This window comes from Taudactylus pleione, unplaced genomic scaffold (genome assembly GCF_031769625.1).
Source record: "Taudactylus pleione unplaced genomic scaffold, aTauple2 ptg000685l, whole genome shotgun sequence".
Classification (NCBI taxonomy): domain Eukaryota; kingdom Metazoa; phylum Chordata; class Amphibia; order Anura; family Myobatrachidae; genus Taudactylus; species Taudactylus pleione.
In genome coordinates, this window is record NW_028285087.1 from 978,566 (window position 1) to 997,424 (window position 18,859).

General features: G+C 47.5%; 1 protein-coding gene across 1 annotated transcript in view; it reads right to left on the reverse strand.

Moving 5' to 3' along the window:
* Positions 1-1,209: 1,209 nt before the first annotated feature.
* ABLIM1 (actin binding LIM protein 1) overlaps positions 1,210-18,859 on the reverse strand; it is a 278,634-nt gene continuing 260,984 nt past the window's right edge. Inside the window, exons 17-23 of the mRNA XM_088456046.1 lie at positions 17,913-18,009; positions 17,129-17,193; positions 12,265-12,325; positions 12,143-12,150; positions 5,281-5,355; positions 4,746-4,826; positions 1,210-2,819 (exon numbers count right to left, since the gene is read on the reverse strand). Coding sequence (XP_088312172.1) covers positions 2,706-2,819; positions 4,746-4,826; positions 5,281-5,355; positions 12,143-12,150; positions 12,265-12,325; positions 17,129-17,193; positions 17,913-18,009 — 501 coding nt within the window. The 3' untranslated portion in view covers positions 1,210-2,705. The remainder of the gene's footprint in view (positions 2,820-4,745; positions 4,827-5,280; positions 5,356-12,142; positions 12,151-12,264; positions 12,326-17,128; positions 17,194-17,912; positions 18,010-18,859) is intronic.

Genomic DNA, 18,859 nt, shown 5'->3' on the forward strand with positions numbered 1-18,859 from the left:
TCTAATCCATGCACTCATTATTTCCCGCACTGACTATTGCAATAGTCTCCTTACTGGTCTTCCCAAAAACAGGCTATCGCCATTACAATCCATTATGAATGCAGCTGCAAGGCTTATCTTCCTTGCCAAACGTTCATCGTCTGCTGCCCCGCTCTGTCAGTCCCTCCATTGGTTGCCGGTTTTTTACCGTATTCAATACAAAATACTGTTACTTACACAGAAGGCCATTAACCGAATTACACCAACATACATCTCTTCACTCATTTCAAAATATCTCCCAACCCGACCTCTCCGCTCAGCACAAGATCTGCGTCTCTCATCCCCGCGCATTACTTGCTCCCATTTACGGTTACAGGACTTTCTTCGGGCTGCACCCACTCTATGGAATGCCTTACCACACAGGGCCCTCTTACCTCTATGTCTGTCTGTTATTACCCAGTTTTGTTCTATCAATGTTTCCAATTGTAAAGCGCAACGGAATATGCTGCGCTATATAAGAAACTGTTAATAAATAAATATAATAAATAAATATAGGGGTGAGAGAGAGGGTGAGGGAAGGAGGAGAGAGAGATATAGGGGTGAGAGGGAGGGAAGGAGGAGAGAGAGAGAGATATAGGGGTGAGAGAGAGGGAGAGTGAGGGAAGGAGGAGAGAGAGAGATATAGGGGTGAGAGAGAGGGAGAGTGAGGGAAGGAGGTGAGAGACAATAGTTGCACACCATCTACACAATTATTGTGTTCATTGGTTTTAAACATTTCACTAACATTGCACAATTTTTATTTAATTATATCAATTAAAAGTTATGTAGTAAAAAGTGCACCACTCTGAGACAACTCCTTTCTTTCTCTCAGTGTTTCTGAGGTCTTGCCATCCAGCCTCCTATATTAGGAAATTCAGCTATGGGGGACAGGGCCCGTTTTCCTAGCGTTTTCCAATCCTCTATTTCTTTCAGTTCTTTGAAAACCACCCTGACAGCCACTGCGGTCTCTGAGGGGATTCATTCTTCCCACTCTCCTGTGGATTTGTGTGGGGTGAGAAGTGTATTTACCAGCAGGCATAGACGGGGAGCGTTACCTGTTCAGATTGGGGCATGGCTGATGTTGCCGTGATTTGATTTTCGGAGACATACCTTGACGTCACAGCCATTAGTTTCAGGAATCGCTCCCGCATTGTGATATTCCACCCAACAGACAGTAACTCACACAAGAGATTTATTTTATAATATTTTGCTTTAATGATGGTTGTACAGTTATAAGTGAGGGACTCAATACTGACGGATCACTCCCTACAGGAAAGCACCGCTGCAGGATTAAGGTGCTCCTGCTAGAATGACTCGGGTCACGCATACATATTCATACTTTCATCCTGTAATATACTTGATATGTGATATAAAGTTATATAATATATGGTTATTGATCAGAGAGAAGCAGCTCAGTGTAACTATCTGCAGTCCTGCCTCCCCCCTGCTAGATCAGCTTCCGGAGGCAGATTGTCCATGCGACTGGGGGGGGAGCGGACTGGCGCACTAAAGGCAGTCTATGGAGTGTGAGAGAGAGAGAGAGAGAGAGATGGTTTATCCAAAGAAAATCCAATAATGCTCTAGCAGATAACTGCAACCAAATGCCCACTCGCTACAAGTTAATATATCCCAATGCCAAAGGCAGAAGCAGCCAGCCAACATCAAACCGGGTCGAGCCAAGTGACTTTCCTTCATGAATCTCACCACAAACTTGCCCCAGAATTCACCAACACTGGACCTAGGCAAGTTTCAGGGCGTACACGGGACATTTCTGAAAACTGGGGAACGATTAATTGCACCAAAAAAAAAAAAAAAAGTGATGTAACTCATAGCAACCAGATGTTTGCTTTCTTACTTTAAATAAAGCAAAATTATAATCTGATTGGTTGGCACGGTCAACAGTTACCTAAACGCCGCATTTCAGAGATTTCCCCGTAGGCGCTGAGACTCCAGTTTTTGCGACCAGACAGCTTGCCAGAGTCAATGCAAATAGCTCCGCGTCCGGGACTGGTGTTCAAATTAGATTTCCTATAAAGAGCAGCCGGACACCCAAAGTAGGAAAAATAAAGCAATTTACCTATAACAGAGAGAAGCTGTGGCTCAGTCCACGCGGGAGTGCCGGACTATTATATATCTTCCCCTACCTGACGGGGATGTGCATTCAATAAAAAGTCTTTAACATGTTTCAGAGAGGAATTAAGGTCCCTAAACTAAAATAGATAAATAGTGTGTGTGGGGAAGGGAGGTGTTTGTCCGCGTTGTGATAATTCAGCTAAAACCGCGTTTTGTCGTCACAATACTGTGCCTATCGTCGGCACTATAACCAGTCGGAAATACCCAGCTTCGGATGGGCCTCTAAGTGAAACTCTCTCGCGCAAACACACAGAAAAACACACGGGCGACTCGCACACCCCTCCGATATTTTTTAATCCAATGGGCACAGAGTGAGCCTGAGTGGCAGTTAGAGGAGGCTCGCTGTTCACCGTCCAATGGCAGGCCTAGAGAGAAAGTGGCATAACTCGGCGCAGCCTTTTCTACGCCCCACGCCCGTAATCCTAATCACTAGCACCACCCCGCCAGGGGATATTTATTACCACGCGGGGCGCAGTATTGGATTGCTTCCTTATAACGTTGCAGCTGCCGCTGCTGATCCAAGCAGCTAATTGGCTAAGGTGGGGCAGCGGGGCTCAGAAAAGCCTGGCCCTTTTCTTCATGTCATTGCGTCGCCAGATCGGCAGCTTGTCAAATTCCTGTATAGTCATTTTAAAGATGTCTTGAAACACTTCAGGGGCTAGGTGGCGCTGTGGAGAGAAAGGCAGGAAGGATGTATCAACGGATGGATTTAACGCTGTCAGCTTCTGGCTAAGCCTAAAGCCTCATGTGCACAGCGCCACTGCGCTCCGTTACTGATCCGCTGTTTTAAAATTGCTTTGCCCAGGGACGTGCGCGGGTCACCTATTGTTTCCCACGCTTAACTGAGCAAGGACTTCTTATCAAAGTTGTGCACTAGAAATTTCTCAACTAGTAAATTACTGTCAGTTCTGGGGAAATTCATCCTCAATACGGTAGATACGTTTTCAGTCCTAGAACTACAGTAGTGACACAATTATTGGCAATTAGTGACGAACTACACGACCTGTAAGAAAGGCATCCCTATGGGACTAGCTATACATCTGATATTTTGAAGATAATTAAATTCCAGATGACGCCCGTGATAGCCATCGGAACGCAGTCAGGACAATTAGAATGATGGCAATTGTCCCTATAGGATAGGGTATAGAGATATGGGGCTAGGCGTTTATATAATCTATAGGGTATAGAGATATGGAGAAAAATTAGAGTTTTGGGCTACCGTAATTCTCAGGGCTTTGCGCCGCCGAACATCGCCGAGCTGGATTTGAAATTTACACTGCGTACAGTATGTGATCCCCACAGGAATCTTCTGGTTACAGATCATGCAATCTACAGATGTGGCCATATACACCTACCTTCCTTGTGCGTTAAACAGCCCTTCTAGTCGTGCCATGCCGTGGCTTGGAAGCGCAGAGCGTCATTTTGAGCAACTTCTCCCTTCAAATGCGTCTTATTCGCAAAGCGCTATAATAGGACACACGGGCAGCTTCTGCTGATTAAAATGATATGCGGGATGCCTATATTCTGTGTGCGACTGCGGTGTATCTGCATGTGAAATGCTACGTTGCAGTGTCAGTAGTTGTGACAGTACACCGTAGCGTTTCGCATGCGGATACAGCTGCAGCTGAACACAGAATTTACCCTTCTGCTCCACGGGAGGTTTCTTCCCTCCCTTAGCATGCCGCATATCATTTTAATCAGCAGAACCGGCTTGTGTTTCCTATTTATATAGCTTTGCGAATAAGACGCGTTTGAAGGAAGGAAGTTGCACAAAAAGATACTTTTATCTACCGAGTCGCACGGCGCTCGCGCATTATGTGTAACGCAAATTGTAGCGCATGGAGAATAGATGTATGTGGAGACATCTGTATATAGTCCGATACCTATGGCTCTCAGGAGATTAATCACACACAAATGTTTAACTAGAAGTGATTACATTAGCCCTAGAAGAACAGGATGAAGCTGCATCCAGGTAATATACTGGTGCTACAAAATCATATTCGTGGACAACATTTTTAAGCTGAGTACACACTGGAGCGATATTGGCCCGATATATCGTTTCTGGCCAGGTAGGAATGACATATCGGCCAGATCGCTCACAGTGTAGGGCCAATCTGTGCGCGCCCACGGTGGTTAGCGATATCTTCCGTGCTACACTGCCAACCGGTTGATATTGCATGCTGCACCGTGCAAGGTTATGAAGGACAGAACAAGGGATCGTTCTGATGTGTACAGCAGATACGATATGTTGGCCCGCTGGCCGCCATATCGTCTGGGTACACATCGCTCCAGTGTGTGCCTAGCTTTACTGACACATTATTGCTGTAATTCTATTATTCAGCAAAAAGTGAATATTGACGCAACTAGACCAAAAAAAAGTGTCAGAGCATCTGATAATGGGGGCTTATATCGCCAATCAGACCCCACATAGTTAGTGGTGAATGCTATGTGTCAGAGGATGGAGATTGTTAGTGACGCTATCTGCCGATCACTTAATCATCCTGCATGCGGTTCTGTTCCTGTGTGGCATCTGATGCCCAGTCATGCCTTATAACACATAGGCGATCATTATTCTACTGAGATATAGCTGTTACCTCCAATCTTGTCCTATCCACGTCTCTCAGAATCTTGTTGCGAGCTCGGTTAGTTACCATCAGCATCTCATAGGGATAAATCTATGACAAACCAAGCAGAGAGATTACTGGGGAGATGCAATGACACCACAAAGACCCTCTTGTATAGACAGCAGGTTCAGAGGTGTGTGACTCAGTTCTGGGGTGCACTGCTACTTGCAGCCTCCAGAGGGCAGTGCTAGCAACCAGAGGAACAGCCCCCCCCCTATTGTTTGTCGACTTCATAGTAAGTAATAGGGACAAATTTTGAAAAAAAGTGTATTAAATCTGGCTCCTAGGCCAAAAGCACTGTGACAATATAACCCCAGGGCAAGTCATGAATCCTGCCTTCTGTGTCAGGAGTCCCGTCTCTAACATCACCCAGGGAACCCAAGAAAGACAAAGACCCTTCACCACTGATAGAGGAGGGAGAGCCGTGCACCCCATTCAGTTTAGTACTACCAACCAAGTGCCAGCGCCATCTCTTGTAACATGTAAACCATAGGAGGACACTTGCCTTAGGCTCCAACATGTTAGGCATAGACACGCCCCTATCCATTCTCATGGCTGGAACATGTCCATCTGGTAGTGACTATGTGGAAAAACATTTAGAGAAGCACTAGTTACACAGAAAGCAGGGTGGGATCACTGCACTAGTTACAGGGTTAGACATGCAATTATCTGCAAGAGTAAGGACGAGCCTCAGACAGGTCTATGCTTATTAAGCCAAAGGAGATGGGTGCGTTATGCGGCTGGGAGAAGACATTGCAATTTCATATGGCAGGTAAGACACCCGGGAAGCAGGTTAGACACTAATTAGCTCCAGACCTCCATATCACTTTGTACCTTCTGCGGCATTTTACTCTATTGCCCTCTGACACAAGCTGTTCCCTATACTGCCACATAGTGGAGAGAATGGTGCACTGCATCAGCCAGTTACTGATATATCAGTGTGGTGGATTTATGGCCCAATCTGTTTCTGGTGCCTGGCCTTGGTGGCATGGCCAATAAAGAGGAAATATGCTCTATTTCCTGTACTGTTCCCAAGATAAATGGGATCTGTCATAAGTAACGTGTTGCCCTGTCCATGAGAGTCGCCAAAAAATGGTACACTGTGATGCAAGGCTGAGCAACAAAGTCACACTCAGGCTGCAATGCGCTCCTACATAACTACAATGTACTGGTGTGTACATATACACAACGATCAGCCATAACAATAAAACCACTGACAAGTTAAGTGAATATCTAGTGTAATGACTTGGGGTAATTAGCTCGGTAGATGGGGGTCAGTGGTGCAGTGTTAGGTGCTTAAATCAGGGTCCACACATAGCATTTCCGGTTATAAATAAAAGAAAAGTGCTTTACTGTCAGCATAAATCTGGAAAAAAAAATAACAAACGCCTAGCCCCCATTCAGGCACTGACTCACTTCCTCGCCCCTGACTAACCTTGGGCAGCTAGTCTGCAAACTTAGGACCTGATTCAGAGCCACTCGTAAGCGGCCGCTCGTTCGCTCCGAGCGATGTTCGCACAACTGCGCATGCGTATGGGTCGTAATGCGCATGCGCCAACCAGTCATTGTGGTTGGAAATCGAGCGCTCGCAAAATAGCGAGTGCCTGCTAATTTGAGTGACAGGATGAGGCGTTTGTGGGTGGTAACAGGGGAAGGTGCGTGAAAACGGGGAGTGGAGATCCGAACGCAGGCGTGCCAAACGAGTGCATAATTAACAAAGCAGCATCATCGACCATGTCACTTGATTGTTTCTTAGCCTGAACTGTTCGCATGATTGCGGTAGGAAAATCCAACCACAAGCACTGCGAGCAGTTCAGACGCCTTTCGATGTACTCGATTAATCAAATAAATAGCGGAAATTACGTAGGATGCGAGCGGCCAGGGGGCGTCTTTACAAAATAGCGAGCGCATGCTTCGTTCGCTCGCTCAGACATAGAGGCGTCACCAGACCGCAAAGAGCGAGCGCTCAATTTAAATAGCCAGCCCCTTTTTCTGAACGAGCGAGCGCAAATAGCGTCCGGCTCTGAATCAGGCACTTAGTCCAAAGTCTCTCTCTGCCTCCTGCAGAGTAACCAAGGCTCTGGCCTGGTCTTTAGCTGGCTGGCTGCCACAGCCTCACAGTCTGGCCTGCTTCCTTGCAAGTAACATAGCTCAGTCCCAGAGTATGGTGGCCTTCCCTGTCTCCCACAGGTCTAGGCTCAGGCCTCCTGGCTCTCAATGGCATGCTAGGACAGTGAGCTCTGTCTGACTGGTCCGCCTTAGTCCTACCTGGACTGAATCCACTGGGGAGCCCTTAGGCGAGTTAACACCTGCCTTTAATTCCATCCTGCATGGGCGGATCCTTCCAGCCCCACACAGAACCCATAACTCACTATCGCCACCTCTGGTGATCCTGTCACACTAGTTACAATGGCACCAACATAGGGGTGGGAGATATTAGGCAGCAATTGAACACTCAGTTCTTGAACTTGATTTGTTGGAAGCAGGAAAAAAGTGTAAGGATCTGAGTGACTTTGACAAAGGCCAAATTGTGGTGGCTATACGCATGGGTCAGAGCATCTCCAAAACAGCAGAGCTTGAGCGGGGTGTACTAAGCATTGTATCCGCAATGCGGTACATCCCACCTCTCATCGGGTACATACCGCTGTTGATTACAGCAGTATGTACTTAGAATATCACAAAGGACAGCTCTCCCAATAAGAGCTGTCCTTTGCAATGCCCCAGGATAGAGGGACTTCCTGGTATGCAGTACTTAGTACCTACCAAAAGTGGTCCAGGGAAGGACAACCGGTGAGCCCAAGGCACATTGCCCATCTGGTCCGATTCCACAGAAGAGTTACCGTAGCACAAACTGCGTCAGAACACACAGTCAGTGACATCACTAGGGGGGTGCGGACAGAACCGGGTATCACCCTCCGAGGGGGTGACACCAAAATGTCAGCTCCACCTCAGTGACCATAAGCCATGCACTGCCCTGTGATGTTATTGCTCCTCCTCAGCGACCAGAGGCCATGCACTGCCCTGTGATGTTATTGCTCCTCCTCAGTGACCAGAAGCCAGGCACTGCCCTGTGATGTTATTGCTCCTCCTCAGTGGCCAGAAGCCAGGCACTGCCCTGTGATGTTATTGCTCCTCCTCAGTGATCAGAAGCCAGGCACTGCCCTGTGATGATATTGCTCCTCCTCAGTGATCAGAAGCCAGGCACTGCCCTGTGATGTTATTGCTCCTCCTCAGTGACCAGAAGCCAGGCACTGCCCTGTGATGTTATTGCTCCTCCTCAGTGACCAGAAACCAGGCACTGCACTGTGATGTTATTGCTCCTCCTCAGTGACCAGAAGCCAGGCACTGCCCTGTGATGGTATTGCTCCTCCTCAGCGACCAGAAGCCAGGCACTGCCCTGTGATGTTACTGCTCCTCCTCAGCGACCAGAAGCCAGGCACTGCCCTGTGATGTTATTGCTCCTCCTCAGCGACCAGAAGCCAGGCACTGCACTGTGATGTTATTGCTCCTCCTCAGTGACCAGAAGCCAGGCACTGCCCTGTGATGTTACTGCTCCTCCTCAGCGACCAGAAGCCAGGCACTGCCCTGTGATGTTATTGCTCCTCCTCAGCGACCAGAAGCCAGGCACTGCCCTGTGATGTTACTGCTCCTCCTCAGTGACCAGAAGCCAGGCACTGCCCTGTGATGTTACTGCTCCTCCTCAGTGACCAGAAGCCAGGCACTGCCCTGTGATGTTATTGCTCCTCCTCAGCGACCAGAAGCCAGGCACTGCCCTGTGATGTTATTGCTCCTCCTCAGTGACCAGAAGCCAGGCACTGCACTGTGATGTTATTGCTCCTCCTCAGCGACCAGAAGCCAGGCACTGCCCTGTGATGTTATTGCTCCTCCTGAATGACCAGAAGCCAGACACTGCCCTGTGATGTTATTGCTCCTCCTCAGCGACCAGAAGCCAGGCACTGCCCTGTGATGTTATTGCTCCTCCTCAGCGACCCGTAGCCAGGCACTGCACTGTGATGTTATTGTTCCTCCTCAGTGACCAGAAGCCAGGCACTGCCCTGTGATGTTATTGCTCCTCCTCAGTGATCAGAAGCCAGGCACTGCCCTGTGATGTTATTGCTCCTCCTCAGTGACCAGAAGCCACACTGTCCTGTGATGTTATTGCTCCTCCTCAGTGACCAGAAGCCAGGCACTGCCCTGTGATGTTATTGCTCCTCCTCAGCGACCCGTAGCCAGGCACTGCCCTGTGATGTTATTGCTCCTCCTCAGCGACCAGAAGCCAGGCACTGCCCTGTGATGCTATTGCTCCTCCTCAATGACCAGAAGCCAGACACTGCCCTGTGATGTTATTGCTCCTCCTCAGTGACCAGAAGCCAGGCACTGCCCTGTGATGTTATTGCTCCTCCTCAGCGACCCGTAGCCAGGCACTGCACTGTGATGTTATTGTTCCTCCTCAGTGACCAGAAGCCAGGCACTGCCCTGTGATGTTATTGCTCCTCCTCAGTGACCAGAAGCCAGGCACTGCCCTGTGATGTTTTTGCTCCTCCTCAGTGACCAGAAGCCACACTGCCCTGTGATGTTATTGCTCCTCCTCAGTGACCAGAAGCCAGGCACTGCCCTGTGATGTTATTGCTCCTCCTCAGCGACCCGTAGCCAGGCACTGCCCTGTGATGGTATTGCTCCTCCTCAGTGATCAGAAGCCAGGCACTGCCCTGTGATGTTATTGCTCCTCCTCAACGACCAGAAGCCAGGCACTGCCCTGTGATGTTATTGCTCCTCCTCAGTGGCCAGAAGCCAGGCACTGCCCTGTTATGTTATTGCTCCTCCTCAGTGACCAGAAGCCAGGCACTGCCCTGTGATGTTATTGCTCCTCCTCAGTGACCAGAAGCCACACTGCCCTGTGATGTTATTGCTCCTCCTCAGTGACCAGAAGCCAGGCACTGCCCTGTGATGTTATTGCTCCTCCTCAGCGACCCGTAGCCAGGCACTGCCCTGTGATGTTATTGCTCCTCCTCAGTGATCAGAAGCCAGGCACTGCCCTGTGATGTTATTGCTCCTCCTCAGTGACCAGAAGCCAGGCACTGACCTGTGATGTTATTGCTCCTACTCAGCGACCAGAAGCCAGGCACTGCCCTGTGATGTTATTGCTCCTCCTCAGTGACCAGAAGCCAGGCACTGCCCTGTGATGTTATTGCTCCTCCTCAGTGACCAGAAGCCAGGCACTGCCCTGTGATGTTATTGCTCCTCCTCAGTGACCAGAAGCCAGGCACTGCCCTGTGATGTTATTGCTCCTCCTCAGTGACCAGAAGCCAGGCACTGCCCTGTGATGTTATTGCTCCTCCTCAGCGACCAGAAGCCAGGCACTGCCCTGTGATGTTATTGCTCCTCCTCAGTGACCAGAAGCCAGGCACTGCCCTGTGATGTTATTGCTCTTCCTCAGTGACCAGAAGCCAGGCACTGCCCTGTGATGTTATTGCTCCTCCTCAGTGACCAGAAGCCAGGCATTGCCCTGTGATGTTATTGCTCCTCCTCAGTGACCAGAAGCCAGGCACTGCCCTGTGATGTTACTGTTCAGCGCCCGGCTCCTGATCACTGAGGAGGAGCCGCGTAGTGCGGGAATAGTCTCTGGAGGCAGCCCGGCATCTCCAGACAGTGCTGGCACACCCCCAGGGTGATGAAACAGTGGTGTCACATGAACCCAAGCCCCATTGCCTGTGAGGCTACACCCTCTTATCGGGCAAACATGCCTCCACCATGCACAGGACAATAGGTCTATTGGCAGCACTGTGTCACCAACCCTAGTGACGTCGCTGCACACAGTGCCTCACAGCTTGCTCTGCATGGGACTGCGCAGCCACAGACCAGTCAGAGCGCCCGTGGTGTCCCCTGTCCACCAGCAAAAGCGCTTACAAGGGGTACGTGAGCATCAGAACTGGACCATGGAGCAATGGAAGTAGGTGGCCTGATCTGACGAATCACGTTTTCTTTTACATCATGTGGACGGACAGGTTTGTGTTTGTTGCTTACCTGGAGGAAGAGATGGGACCGAGATACACTATAAGAAGAAGGCGGCAAGCCGGGGGCAGTGTGATGCTCTGGGCAATGTTCTGCCGGTATTCCCCGATGGCAGCGGCCTCTTTCTGCAGGATAATGCTGCAAACATTGGTCAGGAATGGTTTGAGGAACATGACAGAGAGTTCAAGGTACTGACTTGGCCTCCAAATTCCCCAGATCTCAGTCCAATTAAGCATGTGTGGGATGTTCTGGAAAAACAAGTCCGAGCCATGGAGGCCCCACCCTGCAACTTATTACAGGACTTAAAGGATCTGCTGCTAACGTCTTGGTGCCAGATACAACAGGACACCTCCAGAGGTCCATGTGGGTCAGAGCTGTTTCGGCAACACGATGGGGGCTTAAACAATATTAGGCAGGTGGTTTTAATGTTACGGCTGATATATATATATATATATACGGGATGTAGTTATTGTCCTGGCTGTCGGGATGCAGGCACTTAGAATGCCGGTGTGGGAATCCTGACAGCATTATTTATTACCAGTTCTTTATATAGCGCACACATATTCCGCAGTGCTGAGTCTTGGGGTTAGGGTTGAGGCACTAAAGGGAGGGTTAGGCACTAGGGGGGAGGGTTAGGTTTAGAGTGTGGGAAGAGCGGGTTGGGGCAGGGGAAGAAGAGTATACTTACCTCATTCTGTCTGGATTCTGACTGCCGGCATCCCGTACCCAACCCATATATATATATGTGTTCAAATCTAATACACTACAAGTGCACCAACGATTATGCAATTTCATTATATGAGCTCATCCATGCAGTGATCTATAGTTGTGATTAGAATGTATATGTTTATATACGTATAGTTATATAAAGCATGATATATTGTTCCATTCCACAACTTTGAAACTATTGCATGCTCACCGTAAGCTATAAAATCTATATATGACAAACATATACACAAACACGTATATAATACAAATACCTGCACTTTATATCATAGATACAGACTTGTACACGGGAGACATTCCTCACCATTGTATTTTATATTTTAGGATAAATGTTCTCTATAACAGTTGTAAAAATATTAATTTTCTAGATTAATATTTTTAAAAGCTGGCTGGACAGAAGATGGGACATACTGTATCATGCAGACAGATAGGCAACAAGATAATGACCAAGGTCCTCTCGTTTACGAATACAGTGAAACAAATAGGAATTGGATCAGTTTAAATGAAACTGCAATTCCGTGACACACCACAAGAGGGCAGACTGGGGGCGGTGAACATAAAGTTTGTACTGTATAGGGTAACTGATCCTAATAAATAACATGCAATAACTAAGACAGAGGGACACCTACCTGGTAATCTGAAAGGGAGAAAAGAGAAGATGTAGTAATTAGCTATGGGTATAAGTCTACTCATTTAATTTAATCATTTTTACTTTTACGGTTTTCATTTTCAAAAAGGCACAACCACAAACCTCGGATTCCGCCGCTGACATCGCCATAGCTGTCATACTGCGCAAAATCCGTGGACACCGGCTGTACAAGAAATAACAATGAAGACAGTGAAAATGGTGCAAAAATTCCAACTAGCAAATTAACTGTTTATCTGCTATTGGGGATTATAGTGGAATGTAGGACAATACGGGCTTCTCTGCAGCAGGACGGGTTAATAATTTTGCAGAGAGCTGGGACATTGTTCCGGTACAGTAAAGAACTGGCTGCTTGCCATGTTCTGTTGCAGCGAGAAGCTCAGAAAATTCCCAATTCAACATGAACCGATAAACGTCAACTGAAATATCCAGCTCACAAGTAGATAGGCTAGAGAAAATTCTAATATAGGTTTATTTACTCAATAAAAGGCAGCAGGAAAGTCTAAATAAAGAAATGACTTGGGTTCCTCTTGACTTGTATTATATAGAAAATAAACATGGGTTACTAGAAGAACTTTTATTTCATGTCTGATATTATATTATATGTTTGCATATTTGAAGGGCAGATGCCTAATGTTCTGCATAGACAGTAATACACAATAATAACAGTAAAAGGCTCCCGGCAGTGGCTGTATGTCCTAGGACAGAATGTCGGGATGTGGGTTACACAGCACCAAGCATCTGCCAGACAAGGGATTTCTCCACTATTACTCCTTACATTACCTCTGCCAATAAATATAATCAAGAACACAATGTTTTGTTTCTTTAACTGCCCACTGATTTTCCAATAGAATTAGCTTGGCCTGAATTCAGTTTTACATATAAAAAGAGATATAAACTCAAGTAAAAAATAAAAAAAAGTTGTAAGTCCAGTTTAATTTATAGGTACAGTACGTATAATGCAACAGCATCAGGAGCCTGACATCACTACATCGTACTGCTGGGGACCCTGCTCCTTCCACTATATAACTCTCAGCCTGTGACATCCTGCTGCCTCCATTCCCCTCCTCACGTCATGTCACTGCCCCTGTCACATGCAGCCCTGTCCTCACTGACATATCACTTATTTCCTGATATACTCTGTGCTGCTGGGGACCTTGCTCCTCCCACCATATAACTCTCAGCCTGTGACATCCTGCTGCCTCCATTCCCCTCCTCACATCCTGTCACTGCCCCTGTCACATGCAGCCCTGTCCTCACTAACACATCACTCATCTCCTGATATACTCTGTGCTGCTGGGGACCCTGCTCCTTCCACTATATAAATCTCAGCCTGTGACATCCTGCTGCCTCCATTCCCCTCCTCACATCATGTCACTGCCCCTGTCACATGCAGCCCTGTCCTCACTAACAGATCACTCATCTCCTGATATACTCTGTGCTGCTGGGGACCCTGCTCCTCCCACTATATAAATCTCAGCCAGTGACATCCTGCTGCCTCCATTCCCCTCCTCACATCATGTCACTGCCCCTGTCACATGCAGCCCTGTCCTCACTAAAACATCACTCATCTCCTGATATACTCTGTGCTGCTGGGGACCCTGCTCCTCCCACTATATAAATCTCAGCCAGTGACATCCTGCTGCCTCCATTCCCCTCCTCACATCATGTCACTGCCCCTGTCACATGCAGCCCTGCCCTCACTAAAACATCACTCATCTCCTGATATACTCTGTGCTGCTGGGGACCCTGCTCCTCCCACTATATAAATCTCAGCCAGTGACATCCTGCTGCCTCCATTCCCCTCCCCACATCATGTCACTGTCCCTGTCACATGCAGCCCTGTCCTCACTAAAACATCACTCATCTCCTGATATACTCTGTGCTGCTGGGGACCCTGCTCCTCCCACTATATAAATCTCAGCCAGTGACATCCTGCTGCCTCCATTCCCCTCCTCACATCATGTCACTGCCCTGTCACATGCAGCCCTGTCCTCACTAACACATCACTCATCTCCTGATATACTCTGTGCTGCTTAGAGACCCTGCTCATCAAACTATATAACTTTCAGTCTGTGGCTTCCTGTTGTCTCTAATCTCTTCCTTACATCATGACACTGCACTTGTCACTAGCACAATCAGAAGAGTGGACAGGTCTCCCAAGGGAAGCAGTATGTAATAGCCGCCGGTTCAAATCCCGACACGAGAAGCCCGACAGCAGGAGATCCCGACGCTGGCTGGCTATAGAAACAGTATGTAACTCAGTTACTAGTAATACTCACCTTTAAAAGAATAAGCTGCTTTACAGAAGGAATTAGAGACACTAATATACATTTGTCCACTGCCTTATGGTGGAAAAACAGCATTTAGTAATCACATTTTCTGCAGCTCCAGGCTACTGGGTTGCTGTACCCCTGACTAGTAAAAAGTAAAGTGCGGAGAATGAGTGAGTACTCGCACTTGTAGGTTTTCAAGCTCAGTGAATAAAGTGCACGATTGCACAGCACAGAAGTTGATTGCAGAAAGTCTAGGGTCTGATTCAGAGCCACTCGTAAGCGGCAGCTCGTTCGCTCCGAGCGATGTTTGCCCAACTGCGCATGCGTACGGATCGTTATACGCATGCGCGAACCAGTCAGTGCGTCCGAAATTCATGTGCTCGCAAAATAGCGAATGCCTTCTAATTTGAGTGACAGGAGGAGGCGTATGTGGGTGGTAACAGGGGAAGGTGCTTGAAAACGGGGAGTGGAGATCCGATCGCAGGCGTGCTTAAAGGTCAAAACGGGCGTTTTATGGGTGTGCATATTTAAAACAGCAGCGTCATTGACCACGTCACTGGGTTTTTTTTAAGCCAGAACTGCTCGCAAAATTGTGGTAGCAAAAAGCAACCACAAGAATAGCGAGCAGCTCATACCCTGTTCGATGTACTCGATTAATCTAATAAATAGCGGACATGACGTAGGATGCGAGCGGCCAGGGGGCGTAGTTTCCCAAAAAACGACCGCAAGTTTTGTTCGCTCGTTCAGACCTAGAGGCGTGAACAGTCCGCAAACAGCGAACGGTTCATTTGAATAGCCACCCCTATTTTCAGGACGAGCGAGCGCTAATTGCGTCCGGCTCTGAATCAGGCCCCTAGTCCATGCTTTATTTCCACCATAAGGCAGCAGCAAAATTGACAACCATAATTTGCAAACAATATTAGTTTCAACTGGGAGATATGAATATAAAAATTAGGGATGTGCAGGCTCGGATAGGTTCGAGTTTGCACGCCGAGTTCGGATTTTTCCCTCCAAAAAAATGGAACTCAGAAAGAGGCAAAACGTCATCTTGCGACGGTGTAATGGTTAGTGTTACTGCCTCACAGCAATAAGGTCATGGGTTCAAGTCCCACCATGGCCCTAACTGTGTGGAGTTTGTATATTCTCCCTGTGCTTGCGTGGGTTTCCTCCGGGTACTCCGGTTTCCTCCCACACGCCAAAAATATACTGGTAGGTTAATTGGCTCCCCACAAAAAAAAAAAAATTACCATAGTGTGTATGTGCATGTCATTGGGAATATAGATTGTAAGCTCCACTGGGGCAGGGACAGATGTGAATGGTAAGATATTCTCTGTAAAGCGCTGCGGAATATGTGTGCGCTATATAAATAACTGGTAATAATAATTACTGGTAATAATCTTGCATGGACAAACATCATCATTCCTGGACTTTTGTCAGAAAACATCTTGTCCGGGAATGATGAGGTTTGTCTATGCAAGATGACGTTTTGCCTCTTTCTGAGTTCCGTTTTTTTGGAGGGAAAAATCCGAATTCGGCGTGCAAACTCGAACCTATCCGAGCCTGCACATCCCTAATAAAAATGTGTGTGCTCCCCTCCTTACCTTAGACTAATCGCCATTTACACTCACAACAGAAAACAGGTCACTGAGAATGTCGCTGAGGTACCAACTGTAAGCTGACATTTCACAGGCACGACCCATGCTCATTAACATGAATATTTCATTTACGTCATTATAACTCCACTTTCTAGCTATGTGACAGCTCATTGCGCAAATCACTCTGGAGTCATTCTCAAGGCGACAGTGTCCTAGCCTATTTTTTTTCAAGTTTTTTATATTTTAACTATTGTCTGACAATTTACAGATATATTCAATGGAACAGAGCCCCCTAGTGTCTGAATCATTCCGAAAAAAGAAAAAGGCTTAAGGGCCTGATTCAGAGCCGGACGCTATTTGCGCTCGCTCGTTCAGAAAAAGGGGCCGGATATTTAAATAGAGCGCTCGCTCTTTGCGGTCTGTTGACGCCTCTATGTCTGAACGAGCGAACGAAACATGCGCTCACTATTTTTTATAAAACGCCCCCTGGCCGCTGGCATCCTACGTCATCTCCGCTATTTATTAGATTCATCGAGTACATCGAAAGGCGTCTGAACTGCTCGCAGTGCTTGTGGTAGCATTTTCCTACCGCAATCATGCGAACAGTTCAGGCTAAGAAACAACCAAGTGACGTGGTCGATGACGCTGCTTTGTTAATTATGCACACCCTTAAAACGCCCGTTTTGACCGTTTGGCACGCCTGCGTTCGGATCTCCACTCCCCGTTTTCAAGCACCTTCCCGTTACCACCCACAAACGCCTCATCCTGTCACTCAAATTAGCAGGCACTCGCTATTTTGCGAACACACAATTTCCGACCACAATGAATGGTTCGCGCATGCGTATTACAAACCATATGCATGCGCAGTTGTGCGAACATCGCTCGGAGCGAACGAGCGGCCGCTTACGAGCGGCTCTGAATCAGGCCCTAAGTTCACTAAATGATGATTTAAAAAAATAAATAAAAATCTGCTTTAAACAGATGCCTGATTCTGTCAGCAAGTACTAGGGGTAGTACTAGGGGTCAGTCATACTGTAATAATCCCTCATACTGTAATAATCCCTCATACTGTCATTTAAATCTGTAGATGGGTCCTACCCGGTGGAGGCCATTTCTTCCGTAACCTGGGAGTGAGGAGGTCTTGGAGGCGTCCGAGCGGAGGGCTGAGGAGAACAATAAACAGTGATATTCAGAATATCACAATATGCACTGTATAATATGTATCAGAGGAAGTTATTGCTAGACATCTTGTTTATTATATGTGTTGTATACTTTACACCTATGTACTAAGAGGTGGATTCTGCATTGGGAGCAAACAAAGGAAAAAAAAAAAAAAGAAGCAAGTTACTTCAAGGGGGGCAAATACAGTTATTATTTGTGCATGCAGGGTAAATACTGGCTGCTTTTGCATGTAGCCCACAAATGCTGGACAGCTTTAGTTTAAATATTTGTGCAAGTTCCTGAAATAGGAGATGGGTAATCGCACAAGCCTCTATGCCCCCGATACAGTATATGCGTTCCTCAGTGGGGGAATACCATAATGCTTCCGTTATTGCCGTCAGCCATCTTCTTGCAACTCACTTTGAGGACTCTCACCAGACAAAATCCCAGCGCAGGATTGGCTCATCCAAAACGAATATGCAGTTGAAATTAGTGACACTACTGAGGCAAGAGCCACACAGTGGCTCACAGTTGGGTGATGTCACCAGTACCTAGTATATAGATAGGCTGCCCTCTCGTTAATAATGGCTCAGCCTGCACTCTACTGACGGACTTTAACAGTGAATTGCATTAATGTCAGACATCAGCACGTGACTAAGACATCGGAGTTACTAAGTAAAGTGCCGGACAGAAAACCTTTGATGCCATTCCTATTCCTTACAGGACAAGACGGTGGAATCGTATCGGCCGGCGGACTGCGGTCTTTCCCGACTCTCCTTCTCTTCTTTCAGAATCAGCTGCCCGAGACCTGAGTTGAGCTAAACAGAACAAAGAGAGTAACCGGTTACTATAATGAACAGCTGCATATAAGGATTCTGGGTCTGATTTAGCCATTAACGCTAATGCCATCGCCGCTGCCATTTCGTACGGAACGCAGCCGTGAAAATGTGCTAATGGTTCCAAAGACCACCCGAGCATAGGGACGCCCACTGCTGCCTTCTTACCTGTGTACGATGTCGCGTAAATATCGGTAACACTGACGGACATTGATCGGCCATCGGCAAGTCTGACCAGCCGCAAACACTGCACCTCTGATACGCAGGGGGCTCTCATGCTGCGTAGGAGACTGCAAGGGCTAATTTATGCACGTCCATCTAACGGCGTCCATCTAACGGCGTTTAAGCGGTCAGACACGCCAGCGTTTTATTAACCACCTCCCAACACGGACTACCTGGCACTTACTTTGCACGTGGATCCTCTGTGCAAACGTCACTGAGAAGCTATCACGTGGCGAGCGCATTGCGACTTATACACATGTGCAATGGCAAACAGTTGCCCGATCCGTTCGTTATCGCGCCGTTGCGTTTATCTTTGAATCCCTCTATTCTTTAGGGAAATGGTACCCAAACCGGGTGCCGCGGGGCACTTGCAGGGGTGCTACAGGATGATGGTCCAGGACCAAATAACATTAACAATTGTTGATGTGATGCAAAACCATAACTGATGGCGCCATTCATAAAATATGTGGACAAACAAAAGCGTAACCACCACAGAACTGAACCTAAGGACGACATATAATCACATTATTACTTCATTTAGCATTTTTCCTGAATTTCTCAGTAAGAGACTTTTATGCCTGAGGGTGCTGTGAATACCATGCTCTAGGGC